Source organism: Dipodomys merriami, unplaced genomic scaffold (genome assembly GCF_024711535.1).
Source record: "Dipodomys merriami isolate MVZ:Mamm:240054 unplaced genomic scaffold, mDipMer1.0.p SCAF_3, whole genome shotgun sequence".
NCBI classification, from domain to species: Eukaryota; Metazoa; Chordata; class Mammalia; order Rodentia; family Heteromyidae; genus Dipodomys; species Dipodomys merriami.
In genome coordinates, this window is record NW_027204492.1 from 34093195 (window position 1) to 34107363 (window position 14169).

At 36.5% G+C, this 14169-nt stretch overlaps 1 protein-coding gene across 1 annotated transcript; it reads right to left on the minus strand.

Moving 5' to 3' along the window:
• Nucleotides 1-2367: 2367 nt before the first annotated feature.
• Rtl4 (retrotransposon Gag like 4) lies at nt 2368-3300 on the minus strand. Its single transcript, XM_070038974.1, has one exon. The coding sequence runs from the start codon at nt 3298-3300 to the stop codon at nt 2368-2370; it is 933 nt and encodes a 310-aa protein (XP_069895075.1).
• Between the last annotated feature and the right edge of the window lie 10869 nt (nt 3301-14169).

Here is a 14169-nt window from a genome sequence, read left to right on the forward strand (position 1 = left end):
TTTTCTAGACTCCATGTAGAGAATTTTCTTGTTAATAATTCCTTCTTTAGAATTATCATAAAACAATTAGATCTTGTCTTTCTGGATGGCTACAATCTACTTCCCTAAAACTATATGTTTGATTTGATCCTCAGATGGTTGAAGTCTTTGTTATTACATTTTTGAGTAAGTTAAATCTCATCTGTTCTGATGTATTTTAATGAGTTTTGCTTAAAAATCCACTTATGTATAAGTTCTGTTGACCACTCCCCTTGTAAATCTTTGTGCTAAGTAATTCATCATTCTCCTTGAAGTTCATGGAATCCACAAAGTTTAGCAAGCAGTATAGAATTATCACAGATTAGAAAACTTCAACAAATGGCCTCCAGAAGTAGGAAGTGAACTGAAACTCATAGCCCTGAATTATCTAAAAGGGTGTGAAATATGAAGATTTCTTGGGAAAAATTTTATTTTGCTGAAATGGAAAGATCTAAACAGGTAATAGTGTGACATGTCTTTATGAGAGAGTACACCATGATAAATTATGTTCCTAAGATAAAAAGGATTAGAAATCAAGTTAACCAGATGCTCATGCTGGCATTCTAAGATCATATTGGAACCAGTTTTTAAAAAGGGGTGGGGGAGACTGAGGCAATTGGGTTAGTCCTTTATTGCAGAATTAGTGTAAATAGATAAAAATACTTTCATTTGAGTCCAAGTTCCAATAGATCTACCTACTAGATGACTTCATACAGTCCCAATATTCAAGTGGGATTTTTGGCAAAACTGAAATATGTGCATCCTTATTGGGGTAGTTTGTGGAGTAATGTGCATGTATAGCAACCTAGTGAAAAAGTATACTCCTTAGGACATCAAATAATGATTGGCACAGTGGTTAGTGAGGCACTGCTGGGTGAAAAGTCTGTTGGCACTACAAAATGAGAATAAGGCCCTACCTCAGCTTAAGTATAAAAAGAAAGCACAAAGTTTTCAAGGACCAAAGCCAAAAATTAATAGTATTTCATAGTGAGAGAGCTTGATGACTGCTAAGGAATATGAAATGATTGACATCCATTATGGGGAAAGATATCAGCACCAAGAGTCAGAGAACAGAGGACTCATAATTACCAGCAAACACTAATCACTAGATATCCTTATTACTGTATTTTCAGGAGTTGTGGGTTTCAAACACAGCATTACCTTTTTTCAGAAACATCATTTCTCTATACACAGCACTGATGTGTGCTGAGTCTAATATAAGCAATCAACCCCCCACATAGGTGGTATTAATGTATGTGCCTCAATATTTTTCAAATGGATATTTCAGAAAGTAGTTTGTCACTCTTTGCTTTTCAAAATCATTAGCTAGATTCACCCATTCACCTAGAGGTGGTCCTAATGGGTAGAGCTCAATAGCAATTAGCTGGGATCCTAGATGGTGATCAGAATGAAGCCCCTGAAGTCAGGAATGCTGCAGGGCTTGACTCTAGTAACTTGGTGTGTTTTTGACAAGTTCCCCTTTCAATGCAGTACGAACATGCTGTAGACATTTTCCCCACTGTAACTACCTTTTAAGGGTCATTATCCTAAACCATTTTGACTTAGCCATAAGATGTATGGGACACAAAAGGAGGATACTTAAGGTATAAAAGGTATAGAGGGGTATGATAAAGATGGTAAGTCTTAGCTTAAAGTATGTATCTTCCATAAGTTCTATCCCTCAAAGAAGGAGAGCACTAGCTCCAAGCAGTATTCACATGGTTTACCAATGATGAAGAGATTCCATTCAAAGGCCAAGCAGGAGTAATTAGATGACAACAAAATACCAAGCTGTATGGAAGTGTAGTTGAGCTCCGAGTCCAAGAAGATTGGTTTGTGTTGAAGGTAGTCACAAGTCACAGTTGGGCAGAAATCAAGGTCCAAGGGGATATTATTGGCAGGATATGATAATGCAACTAGGATTTCAGGCTAATATCCTAAACAATAGGATATTGCAATTCATAAGCATGAATGAAGTTTGGACTCAATCATAGGCACACTCATTCCAGATCTTATCCATTGTTTGGAAGGGAAACATTAATACACTTCCAAGGTTATTTTTATTGGCTCAGACTGGGTAGTTATATCTGTAGACTTTCAGTACTTGTGGAGTAATTGTTATTTCCCTAGAAGAGCCTCTGTGTTATTTTCATCATTGTTTCCAGTTTGGTGAAGTGTTAGCTTCCAAGGAATAAGATCTAGTTGCTCAACTTTGTGGAAGTGTTAAGAGTTCATTGTGTAATGTCATATCAGAGTTCTCCTTCTTGTATTTTGAAGTTATTACAGGTTATACAAATCAGTAAGGCTGGAGGTGAGAGGGATTTACAAAGTGTTCTTGCAGGGCTTCTTTTACTGGTGAGCTAGGTTGTCTGTGCTGGGGCTTCGAGAACGTTTGGCAAGGCAATCTTCTGTGAAATGACCCGCCTGGCTACAGTAAAGACACAACTGAGTTTCTTGCTGGCGGGCTCTTTTGGCTGGAGTGAGAAGCCTATGGCCTCCTCGAAGTTGTGTATGCTCTTCTTTGGATGGTAAAACTGTAGGTTTGGAGAGGGATTTGTGATAGATCAGGGAAGGCAACTCTGGCACCTGTGTTTCTAACTGTAGGAGTTCTGGCTTGTCATATTTCTTATCCAACTGAATGCACTGAGTGATCAAGTCTGGGAGATTGTTCATCATATCTGTGATACTGTTTTCAACTTGGATAGGACCAGCCAATCCCTCTTGAAATTGATTACTCTGATTGGTATTGGTCACATTACAGTTCACGTTTAGGGTAAAGCTCTGGAAAGTACCAGCATCCTGCTGAGAGCAGTTGTTCTCTTTGTCAGCGTCAGCAAAGATCAGAGGGTTCATTTCTTGCTGCATGGGTTCATCAAATGACTTCTGGAACTCAAGAACAAAGTTCTCATATTGCTGTAGGACAGCACTACAGTCAGACCCTGATATGATACCACACCTTTGAACCTGGTGAGTTGGGACATCACAAAAATGCTTGACCTCAGCATCTTCTGTAGGATTAGGACATTTGAGAGGTGACAAGTAGGTAGTCACTTGAGCCAGAAACCCTGAGAGATTAGAAGATTCACTATGAAACTCAGTATGATGTTCCAGTGAGTAGGGTATAGATGTCACTGCAGTAGTCACAGGAGGCATGACTTGGCTCTTCAGAGTAGGATTATCCTCTGCTAGATGTTGCATGTGTCGCTGCATCATCACATTATCTCCCCAAGGAAAGGAAGGCTCTACCTGAAAGGTAGGTGGTGATTCTGTACACTTCTCCATTGTTACTTCTGGAATCACGTGTGCCTAAACAGAACCACAGTGCCAGTTCTGAAGACCAATGGGTAAACAGGTTTGCTCTGTGGTAAAAAAGGCAGTGTCATGTGCAGGTGGGCAAAGCTGTTAGCTATGAAAAGTCACTAGGGGATGCTGAAAACCGAGCTGGAGAAATGCCAGAAATTGTCATCCACAACTCAAAGTTTCTTCTTCTTCATGGAGAATGTCAATGTTCTGCAATTTAGAAGAAATATGTTACCTTATAACATTAGTACTTGGAATTAAAACTATATATATATATATATATATATATATATATATATGTATATATATAATACAATAGTCAGTATTTTTCTCCTCCCTGTCTTTCCTTCTAATGTTAGCAGCAAATGGACCTCATACTAACCTTCATTCTAAAATTGCTTTTATTTTTATCAGTGCCAATGAATTTTATAATCCAAATTGATCTTAAAGATCATCCATGCCCAAATTGTAATTTCACAGATATCAAAACAAGAGACTCAGAGAAGCAAAGTTGTTTGTTCAAGATTCCTTAGCTAGTTAATATCAGACATGGTATATTCTTTAGAGATGCTACCCAAAATAGCACTTCCTCAAGGATCACAAATAGCTTATTTGTATTTACCGTTTGAACGTGGTAATAGTTCATTTTCCTGACTACTCAAACATGATCTGGGAACAAGGAACATTAGCTTTCCAGGGGGGTTGTTAGAAATATTCATAATCCCAGGTCCCATCCACAACTGAACAAATAATTTTTCACACTTTTACACAATTCTCAAGGTGATTATAATGTTCATTGAAGTTTGAGAAACACTGCTGTAGAGAGCACTTAGTCCTGATTAGAATAATTACCTTCTGAACTTCATTTTCAGTACACAAATCTATCCTGTATTGCTGGGGGAAGGAGAATGATCATTGAAATTGTATATAATTCATTTATTTCTCTAGCTACCTGGTCTCCAAGATCATATATTTGTTACTATAGAAATGATTAAGATATCACAGGAGAGATGAGGAGGTAAGATTGAGAACCTTACAAACAAGAACTGTATAATCTTACCTTACAAACAAGAACTGCATATTCTTAAACGTATAATACGTTTAAGAATATGCAGTTCTTGTTTGTAAGGTTCTCAATCTTAACCTCCTCATCTCTCCTGTGATATCTTAATCATTTCCATAGCAGCATATCAGTTGAACAGTTATGCCCTTCAGTTCCTCTCACTACCCTTTCTTGTGTAGTATACTATTTAAATATATTAAAATTAGTCACTTTGGGGAGAGGAAGGGGAATCACAGAAATAATGGGACAAAAGGTGAATCAAATCAGCAGTGATTCTCAGTAAAGACTATGTTAGAAATGAACTTTACAACTTGAACGGTGGGAAGGAAGTCAGGAGGGGAAAAAGTGGGAGAAAATGAAGGAGGAGATGACACTGTTCAGAAAGAAAGGTATTCATTACCTGACGTGTAACTGTAACCCCTCTGTACATCACCTTTACCATAAAATTTAAATTTAAAATAAAATAAAATAATCATTTGGGGAAAACTATGTATCATCGAATCTTTTAAAATAGCACTCGTGGATTTAGCACTCAGGAGGCTGAGGCAAAAGATCACAGGTTCAAGGGAAGAATTATCAATGTAGTAAGACCTTGCTAATGAATACATAAAAATTAAGTATTAGTTGTTTCCCTAGGTTTCATCAGATAGCTCCTCCTCTTTAGGTCTTCAGAAAAAATATTAGAAGACTGAGAAAATATTAGATTGAGGGCTAGAAATTGATTTTTAAAAACCCAGTACCACTTGGTTTTAAGAACTCAGGTGGCAGTTTCTTTATCTAATGAAGAACACTATCATGATAATCATGTCAGATAGGTCCTCTGAGTGGCAAAATTATAAGATTGATTCCAAAATTCCTCAAATGCATCTGAGCAATCTCCAAATGGTTAGATTTTTATGCTTATCACACATTTCCAAATTAGGGAAGAACTATCATATCCTCCTTTCCATCCATCACCCTTCTCATCTCCTAATGGATCTTCCCAACATCTTTTACTTTCCACCATCCCATTCATTAATTCATTCTTACCATCCCAGCAAGGTACCAACTAGTAATATGATAGCAAGGTATTAGTTAATAATGGTTAAAGATTGCATTTTCTCAGGTCAATTACTTTTTACTCAGAATTTAGTGTGCATAAAAATTAATTTAGCTCCCGAAATAAGAACTAGGTTGGACAAAACAAATATCACATACTCTCTCAGACATGTGCAATGTGAACCCTAAAAGAGAATGAATGGAATAAATACAAACCGAAAGGGCTATTTGGATGTTGCAACTAGTAAAAGGGGGAAAAGTCAAAGGATAGAGTGACAAGGGGGAAATATGACTGAAGTTTTTCATGGACATGTACAAAAGTAGAACAATGAAACAAACTTCTTTAAAAGGGAAGAAAGGTAAAAAAAAGTAATAGAAAAGGTGAAATTGAGCAAAGTATATTATATGCATGTATTACAATGAAATTTCTTTGAAATATTAATATATGCTAATACAACAAAGAGAGAGAGGAGGAAAAGAATCAGTTCAGTTCCAATTGCTAGCAATTGTGATGTGATCATTTGATTTGTGATATTCATGCTTCTTGTGCAAACACTACAACAAAGAATGAAAGCTACTAGGTGTGACACAGAGACATAGGAATAGGAATCTGGTCCTCAAATAACACAGAGTAAAGGTACCCTATTCTACACAGGCATCAATCCCATAGTGGATTTTCATTGTCCTACACAATTCCTTATCTTTCTCAGGCAGTAAAATGCATGAGTGAAGCCTAGAGATTCTAGAGTCAAACAGAGCTGGATCCAATTCTTACCCTCACAGAAATTTTTGTGACAATACACAAGTTATTTCATCCCTTTGGGAATCAGTTTGTGAACTTTCAATGTAAATGCTATAATATCTCACTTATAGTCCTTGTGATGATTAAATGAAACACAAAAGATTCTCACAACTTTAGGCAAATGGCAAGGGCTCAGTAAGGGTTATTTATTGGTATTCTAGATCCATAATCAGTTATCTGTGCTTTAGAATTTTATTTTTTTTTCAATTTTAGAAAAGCAATACAGAGTATTGCTGTTTATTATATAACACTTCCAGCAGTGTATGGGGAATCATCCAACAATTAAGCCATTAAAATTTCTGCAGGAAAAAAATCTGAATATTCATACTAAAGGGTTATTCCCTAAAATCATGTCAATTCAGGTCAAAATTTGCTGCCAAATGGGTTTTGGCACTAAATTAATGAAAAAAGTTCTATTTTACAAAGCTTTTTAATTTGAGAATTGAAATAAAGGATTGTAAACCTACTGAAATTTCTGCCCTCAGAAGTTGCAGCTCTTTGTTAAGGTCTCCTGTTCCTTAGAGAATTATGTTTTCAAGGTGTCAGGGAATTTAATTTTCTTAATTATGTAGCACTGATGAAACACATGCTGAAATGATAAGCATTAACTCAAATGCAAATCATACAATGCCACTGTTTTCAGTGGCATTTCTTAATGCTTTAGGGGAAAATCTAGCTTACTGTCTCATTTTGAGAAATTGCTCTACCTTTAGAAGTTAGGCATCTTGTATTGAGTTGTCCCCACAGGATTCTGGGACGAAGCCTATCAGCCTGGAAGATCTACCATTGAAAAGGTACAGCAGGAATTGGAAATGCACAGGCTTAAGGTATCATACTGGTGAGATTGTCAGAAATCTGACATAAAACTTCATAAGTTTAACCCTTTGCTTAATAGAAATGTGTTTCAATTACAAAAACAGCAGCAACAAATGTGTTTACTATACTGTAGCATGTCATTCTGGTGTTTGGCTTTCAGTTAGGATTGAAGCCACAGTTAACAGTCTGTGTAGATACAAAACTACCCCATTCGGAAGTCATCTGTAAACACTTTTGCTGGAGGGTCCTGCTATAGTTTGGATCTATAATGTTCCTCCAAGGATCATGTGTTAAATTCTTGGTCCTCAGCCTGGTACCATTGAAAAGTGGTAGAAACCTTTAAGAGATTGCCTAGTAATAGGTCTCTGTCACTGCAAGAAAGCTCTCAAAGGGGTATTGGGATCAACTTCTTTTTCTTTCTTCTTGTTTTCTGATTTCCATGAGATGAAGAGCTTATTTCACTATGTGCTTCTTGCAGAATTGAAGTCAATCTGATGATGAATGGAAACCTTCAAAACTGTGATCTTTCCTCTTTTGAGCTGATTATTTAAGGTACTTCGTTACAATAATAGAGACCTGACTAATTCAGGCCTGCAATGCTATGGTTTTATGAAAACTTTGTGATTGTACAGTACTTTAATTTCAAGACACTTCATAATTCATTGGAAGAGGACATATGACCAGGGGCCATGCCACCAATCAGTATTCGTATTTCTCACTCTTGAGCTTCAGATCATATAAGGAATACTGTGGCCACAAAGATAAATGGAGACATAAATTCCTCTTCAAGGGTGATCAGAAAGACATAGTATTTGGACAACTTTTCTGGAGAGCTGGTTATCAGCTTTGTTCTACCACCATTCAGAATGACAACCTTGGGCCTCAGTTTCTTTATCTGTACTGAAAACTTTTTGTGTTTATCAAAATTTTCACAATCGAAAATTATGACCCAAGACATCTAGCAAGAGACAGAGGAAGGGGATTTGCATAGGTACTCCAGGTGATACTGAATTAAAACAATTCTTTAGATTTGAAAATGGGAATATTGAGGGTTGACGACATAGAGTTCTAACACTTTTCAGAAGTTCTTAACTTTCAGGATAACACCAGATCTCTTCAGTGCTTAACATACAGATTCTTGGTTTTCACTCATGAAGAGTATAATTTGATGGGTCTAAGTTGAGATTCTGTAATCTACTTTTTTTTTGTTCCTGACCTGGTGCTTGAAGTCAGTCTCTAGAAGCTGTGGATGACATTTTTTTCTCAAGGCTAATGTTCTATCTCTTGAGCCACAAAGCCACTTCAAGGCTTTTTTTGGTCTTAATTGGAGGTAAGAGTCTCATGGACTTTCCTGTCCAGGCTGGCTTTGAATCACAATCCTCTGATCTCAGCCTCTTGAGTAGATATCATTGCAGACATAATCCACGTGCACCTGACTTGTAACTCACATTTTAAAACAAGCTCTGCAGGTGGTGCCAATGAAGAAGCTTTCCTCAACAATACTTTTGAGGATCGCTTGTTTGATCACTGTCTAAAACAAGGAGTAGGAAACAATGTTCGACAAGAAATGTACTCATTACCTTACTTATGTAACTGTAACCCCTCTGTACAACACATTTACAATAAAATAAAATAAAAAAGGAATTATCTATAATTTTAAGGACAAAAAAGTACTTGTCTCCAAAATAGTCCCTGAATTACCTGGTATGTGGATTGTCTTTTTCTGAGGCTCTGCTTCTAAAATACCATCACTCTCCTAAACACTGAGCTGGTACAATCCTGGTTTGAGATATTTAGCTGAATTGGAGGCAAGAGAGAGGTTAACAATTGAGCTGGCCTTGCTTATTCCAGAATGTTGTACCATTGTGCTACTCTCAGCTTGTCAATAAAGTAGAAAGAGTCCATATATACCCATACCAAAAATATAGCAGCTCAGACATGCAGTCACAGCTCAGGTGGTATGGTGCTTTCATACAAAGCATGAGTACACGAACTCAATCTCAAACATATACAAATCTAGCAGAGGCCAGTTTGGACATTGTCTTGACTCAGCCAGAATTTTCACTAATATTCTGTCTTCCTTCTAGCTCAGCTAGACCCACAGTCTAAGTCACTTGTTGAAGTTGTCATGAATGTTTTGACTCATTACTTGATTTGTGTCTAACATGCTTTAATTGTACTAAGAATCCATACTTATTCCTATCAGCATTCCTTCTGCTTAGGTTTCACTATCAATATGTACAGAGATTTAAAACTTACAAAATACTTTTATATTCAATATTTCATTCCACATGAGGTAATGTTTCTGTTTTCCAACTCAAAAGATAAACAAGCTACTGAGATGATAAGTCAAAGTTGATGAGCAAGAAAAAATTTGATATATGATACACTGTCTCTCAAAAGGACTATCAAGTAGCTTGGTTATTCTCATAGACAGGATGGAGGAATATAGAGATGCAGTTGGGAGGGTGGGGATAGAGATGTGATGACTATTTTAATGAAGTCAGCTATAAGTTTTTCATTATTGGAGTATTAAAGTGCTAGGATTCTTTCCAGTGGGAAGCTAGAAGATGGGCTTCCAAGAATTAGTTAAGGAGACATCATAAAAATGGTGTAGTCCTTGCAAACCCAGAGATTCTATTACTTACTAAAGAAGTAGCTTTTACTGGCTATTTATTAGTAGTTTTGAATCTGGAATCTGGCTCTCAGAACTGACCCCTCCCACTGTGCACGTACCTATAGTCCTTATTCCTGGAGGAGACTTAGTGGCTAAGATACAGCAGGCCTCGTTTTCCAATTTGAAAAAACTTAGTTTGATTTCTATGTCCCCAATCCTCCCATCATTTCAAACAGTGCATGTGGTTACAAGTAAACAATTAGAAGAGTGGAAAAATTCTCATCTGCAGATCCCAAATAGTCATAAAATGAGCCCTTTAAAATTGAAATGAAGTCTTCTGCATTCATGCTCTCTGCTCTCTCTTTCATCTTTAATTCATTAAGTGCAATTCACTTAGTGTTGAATAGCACTTGCAACTGATGAGTTGACACAGCCTCACTCACTTAGATTCGATCTTGCATTTCTAGGTACTTGCAATATTTGGGCATCCTGCTGCCTTAGGTAGAGAAAGCTTAATACAGGCAACTTAGTATATGTTATTTTTTATTACAAGAAGTATCCCCAAAGTCTCAACTTCACAGAGGAACTTGAGGTTCAGGAAATAGAAAACTATTTCAGTCATGTTTTTGACCCTCTGTGCTAAACTCTAATTCAAACTCTTCTCAGATTTTCTATCCTCTTCAAATGTTGATTGGGAGAGAATAAGGAATGTAAGGATTACATCCTTTGGAAGACCATCTGGTAATTGGTGCTCTAATGTCATTCCACAATTGGCAACATTCCAAACATATCTAGAACTATTTATGTGCTCTAAGAATTTTTCTATTATTTATCTCTGTCATAAACTGTGAAGAAGACAAGGTATGCATTCAACAGTACCTCCAACATATAAAAAGCTGCTTAAAGACATACAGTTTATGTTAGAGTTGGGACTAGAATTCTCAAAACTGTGGAGTATGGCTAATATAAATATACCCTAGAAGGAACTTGAAATAGAGGGAGGAAAAACCTAACACATTAGAGTTTAGTTGGCTTTTTAAAATAGTGTGAATTTAAAACCCAACATTGAGGGCAAGCTACTACTCTGAACCTTAGTTTCCCCATCTATAAAATCTGTATTGCAAAAAACTATGTGTATTTATATATAGCTGAGATAGAACATGTAAAGTCTCTGGCATTAAACAGACACCAACAATAAAAACCCTTATTACCATTATATTTTCTGCAGACTCTGAAAGGTTTCCAACCAAATGTCGTTGCCACCAGCTCCAGTTTCCATCTGGAGATTCATGTTCTTGTAGAAAGGCAACTCTATACAGTCTCTGGGTTTGGAGCAAGTGAAGTAAAGTAAGTTATTTAAGATATTACCTGTCCTAGTATTCATCCTTCATAATACTCATTTACACTTAAATTTTAAATCCCTGTTTCTTCTGTGAATCTCTAGAGCTTAAAACATTTACTGTGCATATACTCATTCTTGAAATTATAACATTTATCCATGGTAATCGTAGTTAGAAGTAGATATTAGCAGATGTGCTTTTATTGCCCCATTCTTGGAATATATCTTCTTTTCTTCTATCTTAATGTAAGGGGAAAATCGAGCCCTGCTCTAGTGAATTTCTGTACAGTTTCATATGACAATTGTATGAATTAACCAGATTGAAATATGTAGAAGATTGGAAGCAATGGGACCAATAATCAGGAGGGATATGTCCCAACCATGGGCTTACTTCAGCGATGTGTGCTGAAACAGTGGCAAGAAATGATAAATGCTTTTGAACGTGTGAGGGTCTTTTCTGATAAATGGTTAATTTAGTCTATGACCACCCATCCCCTCCCCATGCAGTTTTAGAAGATTCACATTGTCTCAGGCCCTTAGTCAATATTATCTAGCAAATTTGGAAAGAAAATAAATGTAAAACTACTTACACAAGAATTATTTTAAGATATGATACATTCAACCTTGTTTAAATGAAAGTGGGAAAGTTACTTACCTCTCATGTACTGTGCTTCATACATAGATGGGCCATAAAGTGGGGAAGATTCTGGGGGATGTGGAAAGATAAGGTAGAAATTGGTGGGATTCTTTATTAGTTCAAGCAATAGCAACAATCCTAGCTCTATATACTTACGACTAGATGCATCCCTTTTAATTTGCTCTTAACAGTCTGACCTGAGTCACAAACAAAATTGTAGAGCTTTGGTTTGTACCTACTGTAGGCCATGTAAACATGGGCACATTACTTCCTCTAACCTTCAGTTCATCTTCATAAGAAGGAGCCAATAATATCTATCACAGAAGGTTTCTAATTTTGTTTAATAAATTTTTAGCGAGTATGACTACTTTGTGCCAGGCACTGTGATGTTCGGCATTAGGAAATAGTAATGAGCCCTCATTAAGCATGGAAATTTTGGAATTATTGAGGCAATTCATGCCAACTGTTTTCTCAGCATGTTTATCACAATGCCACCCCATTAGGTAAGGCATAGATGCTGACATATGAGCAGAGATGTAGGCTCTGGAGTTAGATCTGCATTTTAGTTCAAGTTTATCATGTTAACCTATGTAGTATCCATGAGAACTTAGACCATTTCTAAACATCATATGTCTACATTTCTTCACTTAAAAGCCAACAATGACATAACTTTTTATAATATTGAATTATTCCAAGTCTTCTCCCCTCTAAGGGCTAACAACTCAGGACAAAATCAGGTCTACAAGGATCAGAGTTCTTAAAGTTAAATCTTTCAAGGAAAATATCCTCAAGCAAGATGAAATTTCTAGAGGACAATGGAAAATAAATGGAAGAGCTATTGTTATAATGGACAATAACTGATGACATTCTAGGTATAGATACTGTAGATAAAGATATAGATGACAAGACAAATAGCTATCTTCACATCCATCATAGGTGAGAAAACACTGTTACTATATTTACAGCCTTAGATTAGAGCTGACTCCAAATACTTGCATTGCAAATTCCTTCTGACTTAATCCCCAGACCATGCAATAACCCAGACCTCATTTCTCTCATCTTACTTATAAGTCATATTTTCAAAAAGCTTAGCTCTTTATATTCAATTGTAATTCTATGTCTTTGATGACCTCTGAATTCATGATAGGAATGCAGTGGAACCTGATTAAATAAGAAAGCTGATGTGAAAAAAATTGTCCTTTTTTAGAAATACTAGGAAAAACTAGGGATACAGGTGGACCCATTACAACAATGAGACATACAAGTCATTATGTCGAAAAATGAACTTTACAACTTTGGTGGGGGGGGAGGTTCAGGTGGGAGGAGGGGAGAGTATGGGAAGGGGAAACAAAGAGGAGGCAACAATTCTTGATAAGAAATGTACTCGTTATCTTGCTCATGTAATTGTAACTCCTCTGTACGGTATTCTTATACACACACAAAAGTAGAAAGTCTTGACAGTAGGTTAGACCATGCAGAAGATCGAATCTCTGGGACTGAAGACAGCCTAGACATTACAGTGAAAGAGCATACAAGTATTCAAGACAAATCCAAGAAATATGATAGATCAATTCAACATTTAAAAGACACCATCAGAAGAACTAATTAAAGGCTAATGGGGAAAAAGAAGGGCATAGAGACATAGTGAAGGGTCTAGGAAATTTATTTAACAGGATCCTAGCATAGACTTCCCCAAACATGCAAAAAGACAGGCCCATTCTGATACAAGAAGCCTTTAGAACCCCAAATAGACCAGACCAAAACAGGTCATACTGCCATCACATTGTAATCCACACAGGATCAATTGAGACTAAGGAAAGGAACCTTAATGCTGTCAGGGAAAAAGATCAGTCACCTATAAAGGGAAATCAATCATAAGAAGTTCAGATTTCACAGCAGAAAAAATGAAAGCAAGAAGAGACTGGAATGATATATGCCACACAAGAAAAATAGAAACAATATATGTCCATCAAACCAGCCAAACAAAAAATACTTAAAGATGTCCTACCCATATAAAACCAACAAGAGTTTAATGAAGGCCAAGAAACCGCCCCTCAAAATAGAATCCAAGAATCATAGGAATAACCCAGTTGGCACAGCCCCCAAGAAGGTGGATAACATGGCAGGACCTACCAAACAGCTTTCAGTCCTAACTCTCAATATTAATAGATTTAACTCTCCAATGAAACCACATAGACTATCCAATTGGATCAAAAAGCAAGATCCTTCTATCTACTGCCTTCAAGACACACCTTGCCCACAAAAACAAAAATATTCTGAAAGTGAAAGGCTGGAATAATATCTACCAAGCAAACAGCCCCTAAAGAACTGGGAGTTGCAAACTTGCTATCCAATAAAATAGAGTTCAAATTAAAATTAGCAAGAAGAGATAAACAAGGACATTACATATGAATTAAGGTCTCTCTCCTTCAAGAGAATATTACAATTCTAAATATTCACCAAATAACGGAGCACCCAAATTTATCCAAGAAACACTACTTCTTCTCATATCTTACATAGATCCAAAGATATTAATTTT

Excerpts from the sequence above, each read along its gene's own strand:
- Rtl4 (XM_070038974.1), bottom strand. The coding sequence starts at position 3,300 with ATGGAGAAGTGTACAGAATCACCACCTACCTTTCAGGTAGAGCCTTCC.